Here is a 15,587-nt window from a genome sequence, read left to right as displayed (position 1 = left end):
CATGGAGGATTTATAGCAAAGGAGCAACATGATCTGACTTAGATCTGGCTTACATTTTGAAAGGATCACTCTGATTATTTTTAAGAATCGAGTTTTGCCACCAAGAGTGGAAGCAGAAAGACCAGTTAAGAGGCTATTGCAATAATTCAAATGAAAGATAACAGTGGCTTGCACCAGTAATGTAGATGGAGAGAGGTGGTTGGTCTTAGTTATATTTTGAAGAAAAAGAGATTCCAAACCATTTGGACATAAACAGTGTGTGCAAAACAGGGAATAATTAAGCATTAGTCCAAGGTTTTTGGTCTAAGAAACTGGAACAAGAATAAAACTATCAGCATTTAGTCTTATCTAGGGAATATGCTTTACTATCTCTTCTACTGCCTGGTAAATATTAAATTAGGTCAATATGTTGCAGCATGTCTACTCACGTGGAGGCAATTTGATGTAGGAGAAAATACAGAAAAAAGGATGCTATTTAGCTGCCATCACTTCCAGGGGGTTAGCCTCAGAATCTTGCTCCCTTGCTACTTCATTGTCTTAACCCCTTATTGCCACAATTATAAAAAATTTCCTGGCTGGCTTACTTGTATAATGTTAAAGAGAATTATAGATTAAATTTAATGAGACATAGCTTAACAGCAATATGGTTTAAAGAAGCTCAGCTAAAGTGGCTTCATTATAAGGATGATAATGGGGAAGATGATGTAGCTGGCAGTGGTCATAATATTTGCCTTTGCTGTAGAGTTTACAAATCATGGAGACCCTGGAAGGTGTAAAGGGAGGAGGGAGCCAATGTCTGGAGCATGGCCTTGGTCACACCATGTAAGCCACCAGAAGATCTTTTTAAGCTAAAAGACTTCTGAGGCTAGCTGTCAAACTATCCCCCAAAAGCAAACCTGTTCCATGCAATTGAGTGCTTGTAATTGGTACATGTCTGCCCATGGAAAACTCCCTCCTGGAAAAATCATGCTGTATTTATATATATTGAGATATGGAACATATCCATAAATAAATTTATGTAATTCTCTATAAAGTGAACTCCTATGTCTCAGGTCGTAGTCTGTAACATCAAATACTAAAGAATTATTTCAAATGCCTTTGTTTAATCAAAATTTTGTGTATTGAATATGTTTTTTAAAATTTCTGTTAAGAAAAGTCTTGCTCTGTTGCCCAGGATGGAGTGCAGTGCTGCAATAATGACTCACTACAGCCTCGAACTCCTGGGCAGAAGCAATTCTCCTGCCCTAGCCTCCAAACCACTGGGATTACAGGCATGAGCTACCATACCATGCCTGAAAAAAATATTTAATGCATTCCTTTGTGTAGTTAGGATCTTTTTGAGCAATTAACGATGATCCAAAACCAAACATGAAAAAGAACTGTACAAGAAAGTATATCTCACAGCATTATTAAATATTAATTGAGCAACCATCACATGCAGAACACTATACTGGTGGCCAAGAGGACAATTATATTGAAAAAATTAAGAATTTAATTTTTTCAACGAAACACTTTCAAAATTGGATTTTTATTCTCTCTTCCAGTCATGCATGGATTACCTTTAAACTACTGCCTAACAATAGAAAAATAACAAAATAAATATATTATCTGTCTACTTTTTCATTTTCCTTGTGTCTGTGGATATCTTTGAAACTGAGAGGTTCAAACCTGAGTGTTGGCAGTTGTGCTTTTAGTTTGCCTCCACACTTTAGGCTGCTCATTTGACTTGATCTAAAATTGTAAATTTGTGTAGAAATGTTTCTCTGAGACCCATAACATTTCAAAGGTTGTTCCTATTAAGCCATAATTCAAACTATTTAAGAAATAGCTTGAATTACCTTAATTCTGATAGTTCTAAGCAGAAAGGCTTGGAAATATAGAAAAGGATCAAGTAAAACAAAAAAGAGAATAGAAACTGAAAATAAATATTTCAAAACTCCTAGGACATCAGCTCTGTACTTCATTATATCCTATCGCTTGGTTTGGAATAAATTCTAGATAGGAGATTTGCCTCTCACAGTTAGGTTGTTTTCACATGAGGCTCAGTCAGTCAGTGCAGCAGACAAAAGTAAATTGAGTCACCTGCTTGTGTAAACAAAATATCTACATTTTCTTTTTTAGCCCATTATTCTTAAGCCATGAGCAGACACTGTTCCTGCTAGTAAAACCACCTTGAGTGATCCATGAATTACCACTTGTGTACCTTCAGCTTCCCAACAAATTAGGTAGGATTGCCAAGCATCTACATTTTTATTTTTTTGAGAGAGGGTCTCACTCTATTGCCCAGGATGGAGTGCAGTGGTGCCATCATGACTCACTGCAACCTTGACCTCCTTGGGCTCACAATCCTTCTACGTCAGCCTTCCATTGCTCATGATCCTTCCACCTCAGCCTCCCATGCAGCTAGGACTACGAGTGTGTGCCACCATGCCTGGCTAATTTTATATTTTTAGTAGAGATGGGGTTTTATCATGTTTCCGAGGCTGGTCCCAAACTCCTGGGCTCAAGTGATCCACCAGCCTCAGCCTCCCAAAGTGTTGAGATTACAGATGTGAGCCACCATGCCCAACCCCAAGCATCTATTTAAGTATAATGTCACAGCCATCATCAGAGTGATGGGCAAGTCAAAATTGGTTCTGTGAACTGTTATCAGTTATACCCAATTTTACAGCCTCAACACTAACAAAGAGTCAAATTTAGGATACCGATTCTCTTCCATTTTATAGTTAAAGAAAACAGAAAACCTTTATCATTTTATTTCCATATTGCTAATAAATATAACTTTCTTGCATGAAGAAATCATAATAATATAACTGGAATCTACTGGGAGCTTTCATTATAAGACTCAGATATCAGCCAGGAGCGGTGGCTCACCGCTGTAATCCCAGTGCTCCGGGAGGCCAAGGAGGACGGATGACGAGGTTAAGAGTTCGGAGAATCACTTGAACCCGGGAGGCAGGGGCTGCAGTGAGCTGAGATTGCCCCTGCACCCCAGCCTAGCTGACAGAGCAAAACTCCACCTCAAAAAAAAAAAAAAAAAAAGAAAAAGAAAAAAAAGACTCAGATATCCCAGATCACAAAGAAACTTTCAATTCAGGTATTCTGTCACATCAGCGCTTGGTTAGAACACATATTACCAAAATTTTAAAGTAAGATACATGAATCTTTACATTCCTCACCAACCCCAAACCTGCTTCTCCTCTAGTGTTCTCTCTTCATCCACCTTGGACAGAAACCTACAAATTACCCTGGGCTACTACTTCATCACATCACCAAATGAAGATCTCTTTTACTTCCTAAATAACCTTCAGATACACTCATTCTCTATCCCAGAAACCACCAGCCTGGGCCAGGTGACCATCTTCTCTGGCTTGAATCCTGTATTGCTGAAATATGTACCTAACTGGTCACCACATTCTTGCCCTTCACTAATCTACATTCGACATTTAATTACATTATAATTTAAAGATATGGCTATGTTACTCCTTTATTTAAAAAACAATGCAACATCAGCCAGGCTTGGTGGCTCACGCCTGTAATCCCAGCTACTTGGGAGGCTGAAGCAGGGGAATTGCTTAAATCTGGGAGGTGGAGGTTGTGCTGAGCTGAGGTCACACCACTGCACTCCAGCCTGGTGATAGAGCAAGACTCTATCTCAAAAAAAAAAAAAAAAAAAAAAAAAAAAAAAAAAAAAATCTTTCTTAAAACAAAACAAAAACTATGCAATGTCTTTTCATTGTCATTGGGATAAAGTCTAAATTCTTTAATATGACTTAGGAGCCTTCATAAATGTTCAGACATTCATCTGCCTTCCTCTAGTCTCACCTCTCACTCCCCTTCTCCTTGAGCCATCCTTTTTCTATTACTCTATGATTCTGTCTCTTCACCCTAGCCTTTTTACATGGCTGAGCCCTTTGTCTAAAACAAGATTCTATAGATTCATTTAACAAAATTATTCAACAACTATTATGGAGATCCTACTACATGCTAGCTACCAGGAAATGTATCAATGACATTGTTTCTGTCTTCAAAAAGCTTAAGATCTACCAAGGGAAACAGCCGTAAAACGTATGAGATGAGAGTTATGCCCTGGAAAGCATAAGGTGATGTGGGAACAAATGTCAGGGGAGCCAGACATAATTGAGGAGTCAGTGGAGGTTCCCTGAGAAACTATTGTTGAAGCTAAAATCTGAAGAACGAACAGGTGTTAGCTGATGTAACAGAAGAGTGGGGAGAATGGAGGAATTCCGAGGAGTTATGGAAAGACCGTTCCAATGACAGTTAAATGGAAAAATATGAGTATTCAGAAAAGAAAGTCTTTTTTTGTTAGACACCGTTATCTCTGTTGGATATACTTTGTTGGTGGCTTGTGTTGCCAAGGAAAAAGCATTTGAAAGGTTCTCATGACCCTTTGTTGACAGCTAAGTTCAAATGGCTTCTTCTTTTGTAGGTGATATTGCAATTACAGGGAATAATAAAGAAACATCATGAATGAGAGAGTCTAGGTATCAAGAAAGTGGTTCTATACTGATTTTTGCTGATGAATTTGACCCAATGACTTACCTATGTACCTCTGCTTTATCAACTGTAAAAGAGGATGATAGCATAATTCAGTTTACCTTACAGGGTAGGATCCAATGAGATAGTGGTATAAAGGAAGAGTACCAATTGCACTTAATCACTTTTTTAATGTAAGAATTTCAAGCATATTCAACAGCTTCTTGATTTACAGCAGTTATATATATATATATTAGTAGAAACTCAAATTCATGTTTCTTGTGGTTTCTAGCTGTAGTAGTAGGGGCTGCATCTCTAATTCTGCAACAAGGAGAAGGCCTTCTTCATTACCCTTTCAGAAGAACAAAATTAAATTGTGTCTCTTCGAATGATCCAGTTCAAAGCTGGATTATGTCTCTTCAAATGATCCAGTTCAAAGCAAAAAAAAATTTTGTTTTTGAAATAAGAAAACTGGAAAATCCAGTTACTTTACAATTATCAAAAAGCAGGATATAGCTGGATGTAGTGGCTCACATCTATAATCCCAGTTACTTGAGAGGCTGATGTGGGAGGATCACTTGAGGTCAGGAATCGGAGACTAGCCTCAGCAGAGTAACAAGACCCTGTCTCTAAAATACTTGTTTAAATTAGCCGCCACGGTGTGCCCGTGGTGCCTGTAGTCCTAACTATGCAGGAGGCTGAGGTGAAAGGTTCGCTTGAGCCCAGAAAAGAATGGAATTTGGTCATTTCTGGCTGTCACAGCCACCATGACCTCTTCTTTTTGGTCACATTCTCCTGGATGCTGGTAGAGGGACTACTGCTTTGGAGCAAGGTGGTGGCCATGAGCATGAGCCCAGCCTAAGCATGCAACCCTACTATGCCACAGGCTGGGGTACTTGGAAAATGATTGAAGTGGATCTTGTACCATTTGACTTATCAGTATTGTGGAACTTTTTGCACCTACCCCACCAAAGAAATACTAATTTTCAAAAATAATGTATGTCATAAGTTTCCAGTTCCAATTGTTCTCACTGAAGCTTATTTCAGAAAGCTGTCCCTGGTATTAACCACCTCATCTGAATGACTAACTCCTTGTCACCTGGTTATCCCTCTCTATGTCAGGCATCAGACCTCTGACTGGCTTAAAAGGAGGAAAAGCACTAGACTTTGGTAATTTCTGGAGACAGTATCAGAGTGCAGTGAAAAAAAAATAGTTTTTGGAGTCAGGTAGATCTGGATCTAAACTGCAGCTAGCAGAATGTGGAGTCTGAGGCTGCAGGAAGCCATGACGCTGTTGCTGTACTCCAGCCTGGGCAACAGAGCAAGACCCTATATCTAAACATTAAAATAGAAAAAAATACAAAAAATAGCAAGAAATATTTCTGCTGTGATGAAATCCCCCAATTCCTCTGCTTTTTTTTTTTTATAGCCAAATTAATCTGAGCTGTCCTTTCTTACTTTTCTACTTAGACTTGCTCTCTGACTTTTCAGTGGCAGATTTATTGACAAACGTAGCAATATAAATATAAAGAAAGCTACACTGAAGTATAATCTCTACATAAAAAACTAAGAAGTTACATTTTTAAAAAACTTCCATTCCATATTATCTTCGTATGTAATAAGGCATACCCATGAGATATGACATCATTCATTTATGGGTTTACTTTGCCAAAAACTTTTACTTATTCCTGAAAGCATTTTAGTTACAGTTGAGTATACAAGTGTCAAATATTTCTCACAAATATTATTTTTCCAGTATGTTTCTATAGTTTCAAGTAGGAGAAATAATATCAGCTTCCCTTTCAGAGCAAAAGAAAAGCTCATTCTAAAAAATTTTACAAATATTGAGAATTGTACAAGTGCTACTTTACAAAGATGAAAAGTGAGTTTAGAAACGAAGTCTAAAACTAAAGTTTAGACTTTAATTTTGAACGCCATTTCTCTTTTTGTTTATAGTCTTTCTCTTTTTCCTTGGGTAGGAAGTTGAATTTCAAGATAGAGGAGCTCTATTTAAAATGTCTAATTTAAAAGTCCTATTTGTGTCTGCTTTTAAAAAAATTTTTATTACAAATTTCAGTCACCTTTAAAAAAGCTTGAAAAAAGTTTTGAGACAGAGTCTCACTGTATTACCTAGAATGGAGTGCAGGGCCGCTATCTTGGCTTCCTGCAACCTCCACCTCCCAGACTCCCACCTCAGCCATCCTCCCAGGCTCCCACCTCTGAGCCATCCTCAGCCTCCAGAGTAGCTGGGACTATAGGCATACACCACCATGCCTGGTTAATTTTTATATTTTTTGTAGAGATGGGGTTTCACCATGTTGCTCAACCTGGTCACAAACTCCTGAGCTCACGTGATGTGCCCATCTTGGCCTCCCAAAGTGCTGGGATTGTAGGAGCGAGCCACCGTGCCTGGCTGAAAGTTTGATAATTTAGTTGTATTAATTATTTTTATGTTGTCATGGGGAAAATTTTAAAAGCCATTTGAAAGGAGGAAATAGTTCATAAATAACTGGTTTCTTTAGAGATGAGACAAAAATCTAAAGGAAATGCATGTATAGGAATCTCACTTCGTTAATGGCAATTTAATTCTGTTAAGTATATGGTTCGTGAAAATAGAGTGTTCACAGAATTATGCAGTAAGAAGATGAGTGGGCACCTCCTCCTGACTTTGTTGCAGTATGAAGGTCTCTGCAAGAGGAGTCAAGATTGTAAGGCTCAAGTCTCAGTGCCACCTATCCTCCGTGTATGTTCATAAGAAAGTCACTTGGCTTCTGTCAGTTTCTCATTAGAGAAATGGAAGTAGTGATGCCTTTCTTATAAGGTTATTAATAGGAATAAGTAACATGACATAGATGAAAGGCTTTGTCAACCAGAAACTGCTCTACAAAAATAAATCATCCAATTTATCCAGAGCTCAAAAATTTCAATAGGAGATTCTACCAAAAATAGTTAAATGTGCATTTTGTGTTCTTATTCTTGCTTCATTCTCACCTGCTTATGTGCTAAAATCTTCATTAGGTAATAAACTCCTTAAAGCCATAGTGAGTGAACATATTATACTGTTTTGTGTGTTGTTTTCTGAACTGTACTTTAATGGACATGCAAAGGACTTTGCTGACATTCTACCCCGATCCTCAGTTCTTATACTAAGCAAATAATCACTACTGCCAAAAGTCTCCTCTCACCTTTCTGTATTTAACCTCTTCCACTGCAACTAATGCCTATTTCCAGTCTATCCTTGAAGTTCATGGAGAACTGGCAGGACAACATTCGCTTAACAAAAGCCTTTATTACTGTTACTAAAGAATCTTCAGCTGCAAGACAGAATATTTGGTTCTCAATCCAAATCTGTTTCTCTTGTAGTCTAAAACAACTGGAATTACCTACATCCCTAGCTCCAGGAAGAAAGTACCGCTGGGTTACCATAGATTCTTAGAGTCACACAGTTTCATCCCCAGCCCACTGGGTCTTCCCTACTCCTCCTTTCTCTCAGTTCCAAAGGAAAACCCATCACTGCCTGGTCAAGGGAGAGGAGTAAAGTACAATAAAAAGTGCTAGAGGACTTATGAACAGACAGGAAAAGAAGGAAAGGGATGAAGACACCAGCATCAAAGGAAAGTGAAACTGGAGTGTTCTTAGGGCACCGATATTCCTTAGAAGACCAATGAGATGCTCTTATCTATCCTGATGCTTGAACAGAAGTCCTATTTAACAGGCAAGTTGGCATTGGTTCATCATAAAAGACTTTTAAAAGCTGAAGGAATGGTGAAGAAGGGATGACTATCTCTCAGCCTCCCTCCATCTATCATGTAGATATGCCTACCCGATTTGCCCTCGGCTCAAAGTAATTCTATATTCTTTCCATGAGGTTTTTAACAAGAGAGCCTAGTTCAGCGCACCTTTTAAGTTTAAAGATGAGTATTTTTAGCCTGAGCCACCTCGCCCTGTCTTTACCGCTGTGGTGTGGTTTTCACTAAACCTCCTTAGGGGGCCTCCGGATAAACACGTGTGCCCGCATCCGGCTCCGGCGCGCCCTGCATTTCAGCACCGCCGCCTCTGGAGAGCGCTTTGCTGGCTGGCCAGGTCACCGCCTCCCACCCGCTATCTCACCCATCCCCAGCCCACCCGCTCTTCTCTACTCCTTGTTTCTCTCAGTTCCAAGAAAAAGCACCCCCAACTTCTAACTTCTCAATTCCTGCTTCTAAAGAGACCTCCGCGTTCCTCTTTCAGGGTCTAAAGGCTCAAGCCCCGCGCCTTGGAGTCCTACGAGCCCAGTGAAGCCGCGTGGTTTCCCACTGGTGGCGCAAGACCTCCAATAGGCATCGATCACCTTTCCCCTACCGTTGCTGGACCCCGAACCGGCCAGCCAGACGCCCCCGCTCGCTGTCTCTGGCTCCACGCCCCAGAGCTTCTAAGAAACAAATGCGTGATGATGAGTCCCCTCCCCCCAACACGCACACGCATATATTCGCACACACTCATTCGCACATTCATACACACACTAGACGCCGCAAGCCTTCCGGGTGCCATCGCCACCCTGGGCAGAGCCTCAGCCAACTCGGCCCCGATCCTTCGGCACCGGCTCACACAGGGCCTCCCGCAGCCGCCGCCCCGCCCCCTCCCCTTCCTAGGTAGCGGTTCCCTGCTGCCGAACCTAGGCGGACCAGGGCTCCCTCCCCATTCACTCAGCAGCCACCTCGAGCGCGCAATACACGGTCCACAATTCCCAAACACTCGTTCCCTGGGCCGCCCAGAACGAACAGCCAAACCCGAAATTAATCTTGAAGCCCCAGCCCCTGTCACTGGTGTGTTGGGCGCGAGTGTGTTTGCGAATCCGAGGCACATACACCATTTAACTCCTTCGAGCTTTCCGCCCATGCTAAACAAACAGCACGTTACCTTCAACCCCCTCCTCCCTTCTCCGCGCCCCAACCGCTGCTCCCATCCCCGCCTAGTAGCCGAACCACTGCACCGCCGCACTCCAGTTCTGGAATCTCCAACCCTGCCCAGCCCCAAATGACACTCGTCTCCAGTCCCCTCCCATCCCCCACCTCTGGCCCCCTGCGAGCCGGGTCTGGCCCCGGCAAGTAACGCCTCAGAAACGTAGTCTGCCTCCCCTCTCCTGAGTCCAAAATAAAGGGGGCCGACCTCCACCAGCAGGATCAGCCGGCGCACCCCTCCGAAGGGGCACACGCCTTCCCGTTTGATCGCCCTGGAAAACACAGGTGCCTGGGAAAGGAGAGGAGCGGAAGCGGCTTCCAGAGGTGGGCGGGAGGACTCACCAAACATCTGAATGTGCCCTTTGGTGATGGGATTGAAGCTGCCGCAGGCGAGCAAGATAACGTGGGTCTTGGTGGTCTCGGTCATGGTGCGAGTGGGTCCCTCACGCAGGTCTAGCGGTTGCCTCTCTTTTTGTGTCTCGTTGTGTCTGCAGAGGGAGAAAGGAAGGCGAGGCTCGTCGGTGGATGCTGTGGACTCCAAGGAGCCGCTCCAGACGCAAACCGCGTCACTCCCCGCCTCCCCTTAACGCTTGCAGCTCCGGCAAGATCCGAGGCTGCTTTTGTATTGCTCTGCTCTCTTCTCTCCTCCGTCCCTCTCTTTCATTCTAGCTTCTCTCGTCCTGGTGCCCCACCCCATCCTTTCTATCGCCCCCAGCCCACTTTACTCCATCACTCTCTTCCTTGGAGTTTATCCAGAAGGCAAGAGGTAGTACCCAAGCCCAGAACCAAGAGCTCACAGCATGGTGTGAGCTCTCTCTACCTCTTGCCTGCTCTTGATTCCGTTTTCCTCCTCACTCTAAAATTTTTCTGTCCCCTCTACTTTCTCTAACATCTCCGAGTTCAAAAATGTTTGATCTTAAGATTTTTTTTTCTTTCTCTCTTCCTTAAAATTTTAAGTGAGAAATGACCATTATTTATTTCAGTAGTATTCGTTTCGGCCTTTCCTTTTTCCCTTATCTGATGATTCCAAACTATTGAGCTGAGACCAACTCTTGATCTGATGGCTGTAGAGAGAGAGAGACGGCAGATCTGAACCCCTTTCCTGCTATAGTGGTCTTTTTTGTGGGTGAAGCAATACTATCAGTTTGAGAGAACATGAAGGGGGCAGAGTTACTAAAACTGTTTTAGAAAATGATGGGGATCCTACATAAGCTACCAAAGTTGAGACAAAGACTTACCATTCAACAAGTGTTTCTTGAGGGCTCACTATGTGTCACGTATTGTTATAAGCCCTGCCACTAAAGCAAAGTCACTGTCTCCATTTTACTGGAGGAAGATAGACCATAAATATTAGATGACAATTGTGCAATGCACAGCAAGTGAATGCAATTTATGCTCTGACAGAGCAGAGAGTGAGTGGAGAAGAGGAAACAAATCAGGTAGTCTGAGAAGGCCTCTCTGGGGAGGTGACATTTCAGTGAGACCTGAGTGACAGGAAGAGTTGCTAGTCTACATATTCAGAGACAGAGAAGGCCTTACTGTGCTCACAGAAATAAAAGGCTGGTGTGGCTGAAAAGCATGGGCAAGGGGAAAAATGATGGAACACTGGGCAGCAGGTGATCAGGGCCAGATCAAATGGGGCTTGTAGGCTACGGCAAGAGTTAGACACTTTTCTAAGTGGCATAATAACAAAAGGAAGCTTCCGAAGCTTTTAAGCAGGGGAATAATATGTAATTCACATTTTTATAAGATCACTCTGGCTGCTGGGTGGAAAGGGAGGGCAAATGGGAAGGCAAGAATAGCATTTAGGAAAATCTGGTCGCCTAGGCAAGTGGAGTTGTCCTGAGACTGGGGTTTATAGAGATGAGAGAAATGAGAAGTAGGTGGTCTCAGGATACATTTTATAGATTTTGAAATTTGGCTTAAACAATGAGTAGACTGAAATTGAGAATGGTTAAGGGAAGACAGATGTTCTATGCTTATGCAACAGAAAGAACCGATAATTCTTTGCAGATGGATTGGATATAGAGGATTTTTTTTTGAAACAGGGTCTCACTCTGTCACCCAGGTTGGAGTGCAGTGGTGTAATCTCAGCTCACCACAGCTTCAACCTCCCAGACTCTAGCACTCCTCCCACGTCAGCCTCCCAAGTAGCTGGGACTACAGTATGTGCCACCACGCCCAGCTAACTTTTTGTGGTTTTTGTAGAGATCAGGTGTCACTATATTCCCCAGGCTGGTCTTGAACTCCTGAGCTCAAACAATCCACCCACAGCAGCCTCCCAAAGTGTTGAGAATAAAGGCGTGAGCTACTGACCCAGCCAGAGCCAATAATTCTTAATTTAGAGATTAACAAGTACAAATATGTACCTATCCTGAGGTTTAGGTTTCTTGGATAAATTTCCACCCCGTATTAGTGAGTTGGTCATTGGTTTTTTCCTTATCCAAGAGCATGTAGTGGATGTGGAGTAAATAGTTGTTAAATTGTGATGAATAGCAAATCAACCCTAATATGCATAAAATTTCTAGTTTAAATAGAAGACTCCTAGGAACTGATGTATATTCATAATGAGGTTTGTATCTTCCCTAATATGATATGCAGATTAGTGGTATAAAAAGAGCAAGAGCTTGTAAAGGGAGGCTGACTTGGGTATGAAACTCTGACACTCACTAGCTAAGCAATTGACATAATTATAGTTAACCAATAAATATTTATTGAGTATCAGCCATGCACCAAGCACTCATTTAGGGGCTGTGAACAAAACAGAGTCCCTGCTTTAATACAGCTCACATTCCAGAGGAAGACAACAGGCCACAAACAAATGAATAAGCATAATGGTAAAAAGTACCACAAAGAAAAATAAAGCAGAATGTGAAGAAAAGAGAAAGAAAGAAAACTCTTTTTTATTTGCTGTGGTCAAGGATGGCCTCTCTGATAGGACAGTATTTGAACAGGAGCCTAAATGAAGTGAAGGCATGTGTCACTTGAATAGCTAGGGAAAAATATACCAGGCAGGACTGCTAGTATAAAGCAGTATAAAGATTGGAAGACTAACAGTGCTGGGGGTTTTTGACAAGCACACCAAGGTGACTGGAGAAAACAAAGAATGTGGAACACACTCAAAAACAAGTCCGAAAAGTAGGACAGATAATACAAGGCCTTGTAGGTCTTGACTAGGTCTCTGGTTTTTTTTTCACTGAGGAAGGATAGGAAGCAATCCAAGGGTTTTGAGTAGAGAAGTGACATGAGCTGGCTCAATGTTTGAAAAGTATGTTTGGCAAAAGATGTAGGTTTTTGTTTTTGTTTTTGTTTTCAGATGGAGTTTCATTCTTGTTGCCCAGGTTAGAGTGCAATGGCGCAATCTTCGCTTACCGCAACCTCTGCCTCCTGGGTTCAAGAAATTCTCCTGTCTCAGCCTCCTGAATAGCTGAGATTACAGACATGCGCCACCATGTCTGGTTAATTTTGTATTTTTAGTAGAGACAGGGTTTCTCCATGTTGGTCAGGCTGGTCTCGACTCTTGACCTCAGGTGATCCGCCCACCTCGGCCTCCCAAAATGCTGGGATTACAGCTGTGAGCCACTGGGCCCAGTCAGGAGATATAAATTTTGGAGTCTCCAGTACAGCTTATATTTATAGTCATGGGACTAGATGAGGATACCTAGGGAGAAACAGATATACAGAGTGAAAAGGAGGTCCTCAGGCTCAACCCTGAGGAACATCAAATTAATAATAGTAGCTAACATTCACTGGGTGTTACTAGAAACCCAAACACTATAAGATGTTTACAGATGTTAACTCATTTAACACTCACAATAACTCTGTGAGTTTCTATGATTTTATTCCATCTTAGAGATAAGCCTACAAGGGCACAGGGAAATTAAGTAACCGGTCTGGGTCAGACTGTTAGTATGTATGAAACCAGATTCAAACCCTGACAGTTTTAATTGAAAGCCCTACTCTTGATACAAGGCTACTCCCTTGTTTCACTGCTATGCTAAACTGACCACATTTGTAAAATGAGGATAACAATGCACAACAAGCTGCACAGATGTGAAGATTAGAGGTAAGGTATATAGGATACCTAGCATATAGTAGATGATCAATAAATGATAGCTAGTTCCTAAGTGAGAGAATAGGACTTCTTAGCAGAGATTGGAGAACAGACCGAGAGATACCTTAACAGGTGCTAAGGTCTGAATGTCTGTGTCCCCCAAAACTCATATGTTGAAACCTAATCCCCAGCTGATGGTATTAAGAGGTAGGGTGATATGGTTTGGATCTGTGTCCTCATCCAAATCTCATGTTGAACTGTAATACGATGTTGGAGGTGGTGCCTAATGGAGGTGACTGGGTCATGGTGGCAATTTCGCATGGTTTAACACCATTCCCCATGGAGCTGTTGTCTTGATAGTGAGTTCTAATGAGATCTAGTTGTTTAAAATTGCGTAGCACCTCTCTCCACACACTTCCTCCTGTTCCAGTCATGAAAGACCTGCCTGCTTCCCCCTTGCCTTCCACCATGAGTAAAACTTTCCCGAGGCCTCCCCAGAAGCCACTATGCTTTCTGTACAACCTGTAGAACCGTGAGCCAATCAAACCTCTTTTCCTTACAAATTACCTAGTCTCAGATATTTCTCTAAAGCAGAGCAGGAACATACTGATGCATAGGGCCTTTGGAAAGTGACTAGATCATCAGCTCAAAGCCCTCATAAATGGGAATTAAAAGAGGCTCAAGGGAGCTCATTTTTTCCTTCTACCATGTGAAGACACATCTATGAATCAGGCACCAAAACCTCACCAGACACCAAATCTGCTGGTGCCTTAATCTTGAACTTCCCAGCCTCCAGTGAGAAATAATTTCTGTTGGATATAGCTGTTCCTAAAGCTACATCTACCCATTAGATTTCACAATTAAATAAATAAATAAATTCCTTCTTTGGCTTAGTTCCAGTTGATATAATAAAGACTTAGCAATAGCCGGGCGCGGTGGCTCAAGCCTGTAATCCCAGCACTTTGGGAGGCCGAGGCGGGTGGATCACGAGGTCGAGAGATCGAGACCATCCTGGTCAACATGGTGAAACCCCGTCTCTACTAAAAATACAAAAAATTAGCTGGGCATGGTGGCACATGCCTGTAATCCCAGCTACTCAGGAGGCTGAGGCAGGAGAATTGCCTGAACCCAGGAGGCAGAGGTTGCGGTGAGCCGAGATCGCGCCATTGCACTCCAGCCTGGGAAACAAGAGCGAAACTCCGTCTCAAAAAAAAAAAAAAAAAAAAAAAAAAAAAAAAAAAAAAAAGAAAAAAAAAAAAGACTTAGCAATAAATTACTTGCCTAAAGCCACCTTAGCAAACCCTAATTTGAATAGGGTTACTGTTATTTATTTCTAAAATAGTCCTAAGTAATACAAACAAGTTAAAACATCTAGAAGTGTACAGTTACCAACCTTGAGCCACTTCAACTCCAGCAATAGAATGAATATGGGTATGAAAACTGAGACTAACAGATCTAACTGATGCAAATTTTTCTTATGCTTCCATTTCCACTGAAATTAATTTAGTTATTACTGGCAAGTGTACTTTATGGGTTTGCTATACAGATCAAATAAAACCATGTGTGGGCCGGGCACGGTGACTCATGCCTCTAATCCCAGCACTTTGGAAGGCTGAGGTGGGCGGATCACTTGAGACCAGGAGTTTGAGACCAGCCTGGCCAATATGGTGAAACTCTGTCTGTATTACAAATACAAAAACTAGCCGGGCATGGAGGCACGTGCCTGTAGTCCCAGCTACTCAGGAGGCTGATGCACAAGGATCACTTGAACCTGGGAGGTGGAGGTTGAAGTGAGCTAAAATCATTCCACTGCATTCCACCCTGGGCAACACTGAGACCCCATCTCAATAAAATAAAATAAAATAAGTGTGAGTAAAGAACTTTGCTTAAAAAAAAAAAGCATATTGCCAACATTAGGTAAACCTTTGCAGTTGCTAAATACAAATACCAATTGTTTTTAAGTGTTTAGTTGTTTCTACTGATGCATTTGTTAAGACTGTTTCTGGAGGTTACAATCTTAGACAGTAATGGCTTTGGGGATATGCCAGTAGTCTATATATCAACCAATAAAAACAAATAGCCAAAAACACAGTAAT

The 15,587-nt window shown here is 41.9% G+C and overlaps 1 protein-coding gene across 3 annotated transcripts in view; it reads right to left on the bottom strand.

Annotated features, from left to right (window-relative positions):
* Positions 1–15,587, bottom strand: part of NMNAT2 (nicotinamide nucleotide adenylyltransferase 2) — a 222,255-nt gene that overhangs the window by 166,060 nt on the left and 40,608 nt on the right. The window contains exons 1-2 of one of the 3 annotated variants that reach the window (XM_074389969.1): positions 12,810–13,027; positions 9,780–9,925 (exon numbers count right to left, since the gene is read on the bottom strand). In XM_074389969.1, coding sequence (XP_074246070.1) covers positions 9,780–9,925; positions 12,810–12,880 — 217 coding nt within the window. In that variant the 5' untranslated portion in view covers positions 12,881–13,027. Of the gene's footprint in view, positions 1–9,779; positions 10,000–12,809; positions 13,028–15,587 lie in introns of those variants that run through there. The other 2 variants (XM_074389970.1, XM_003925303.4) reach the window with 2 other exon arrangements.

The sequence above is a fragment of the Saimiri boliviensis genome, chromosome 19 (genome assembly GCF_048565385.1).
Source record: "Saimiri boliviensis isolate mSaiBol1 chromosome 19, mSaiBol1.pri, whole genome shotgun sequence".
Lineage (NCBI taxonomy): Eukaryota > Metazoa > Chordata > Mammalia > Primates > Cebidae > Saimiri > Saimiri boliviensis.
The sequence above is the reverse complement of the archived record's forward strand: the minus strand, read 5'-3'. Positions and strand labels throughout refer to the sequence as shown.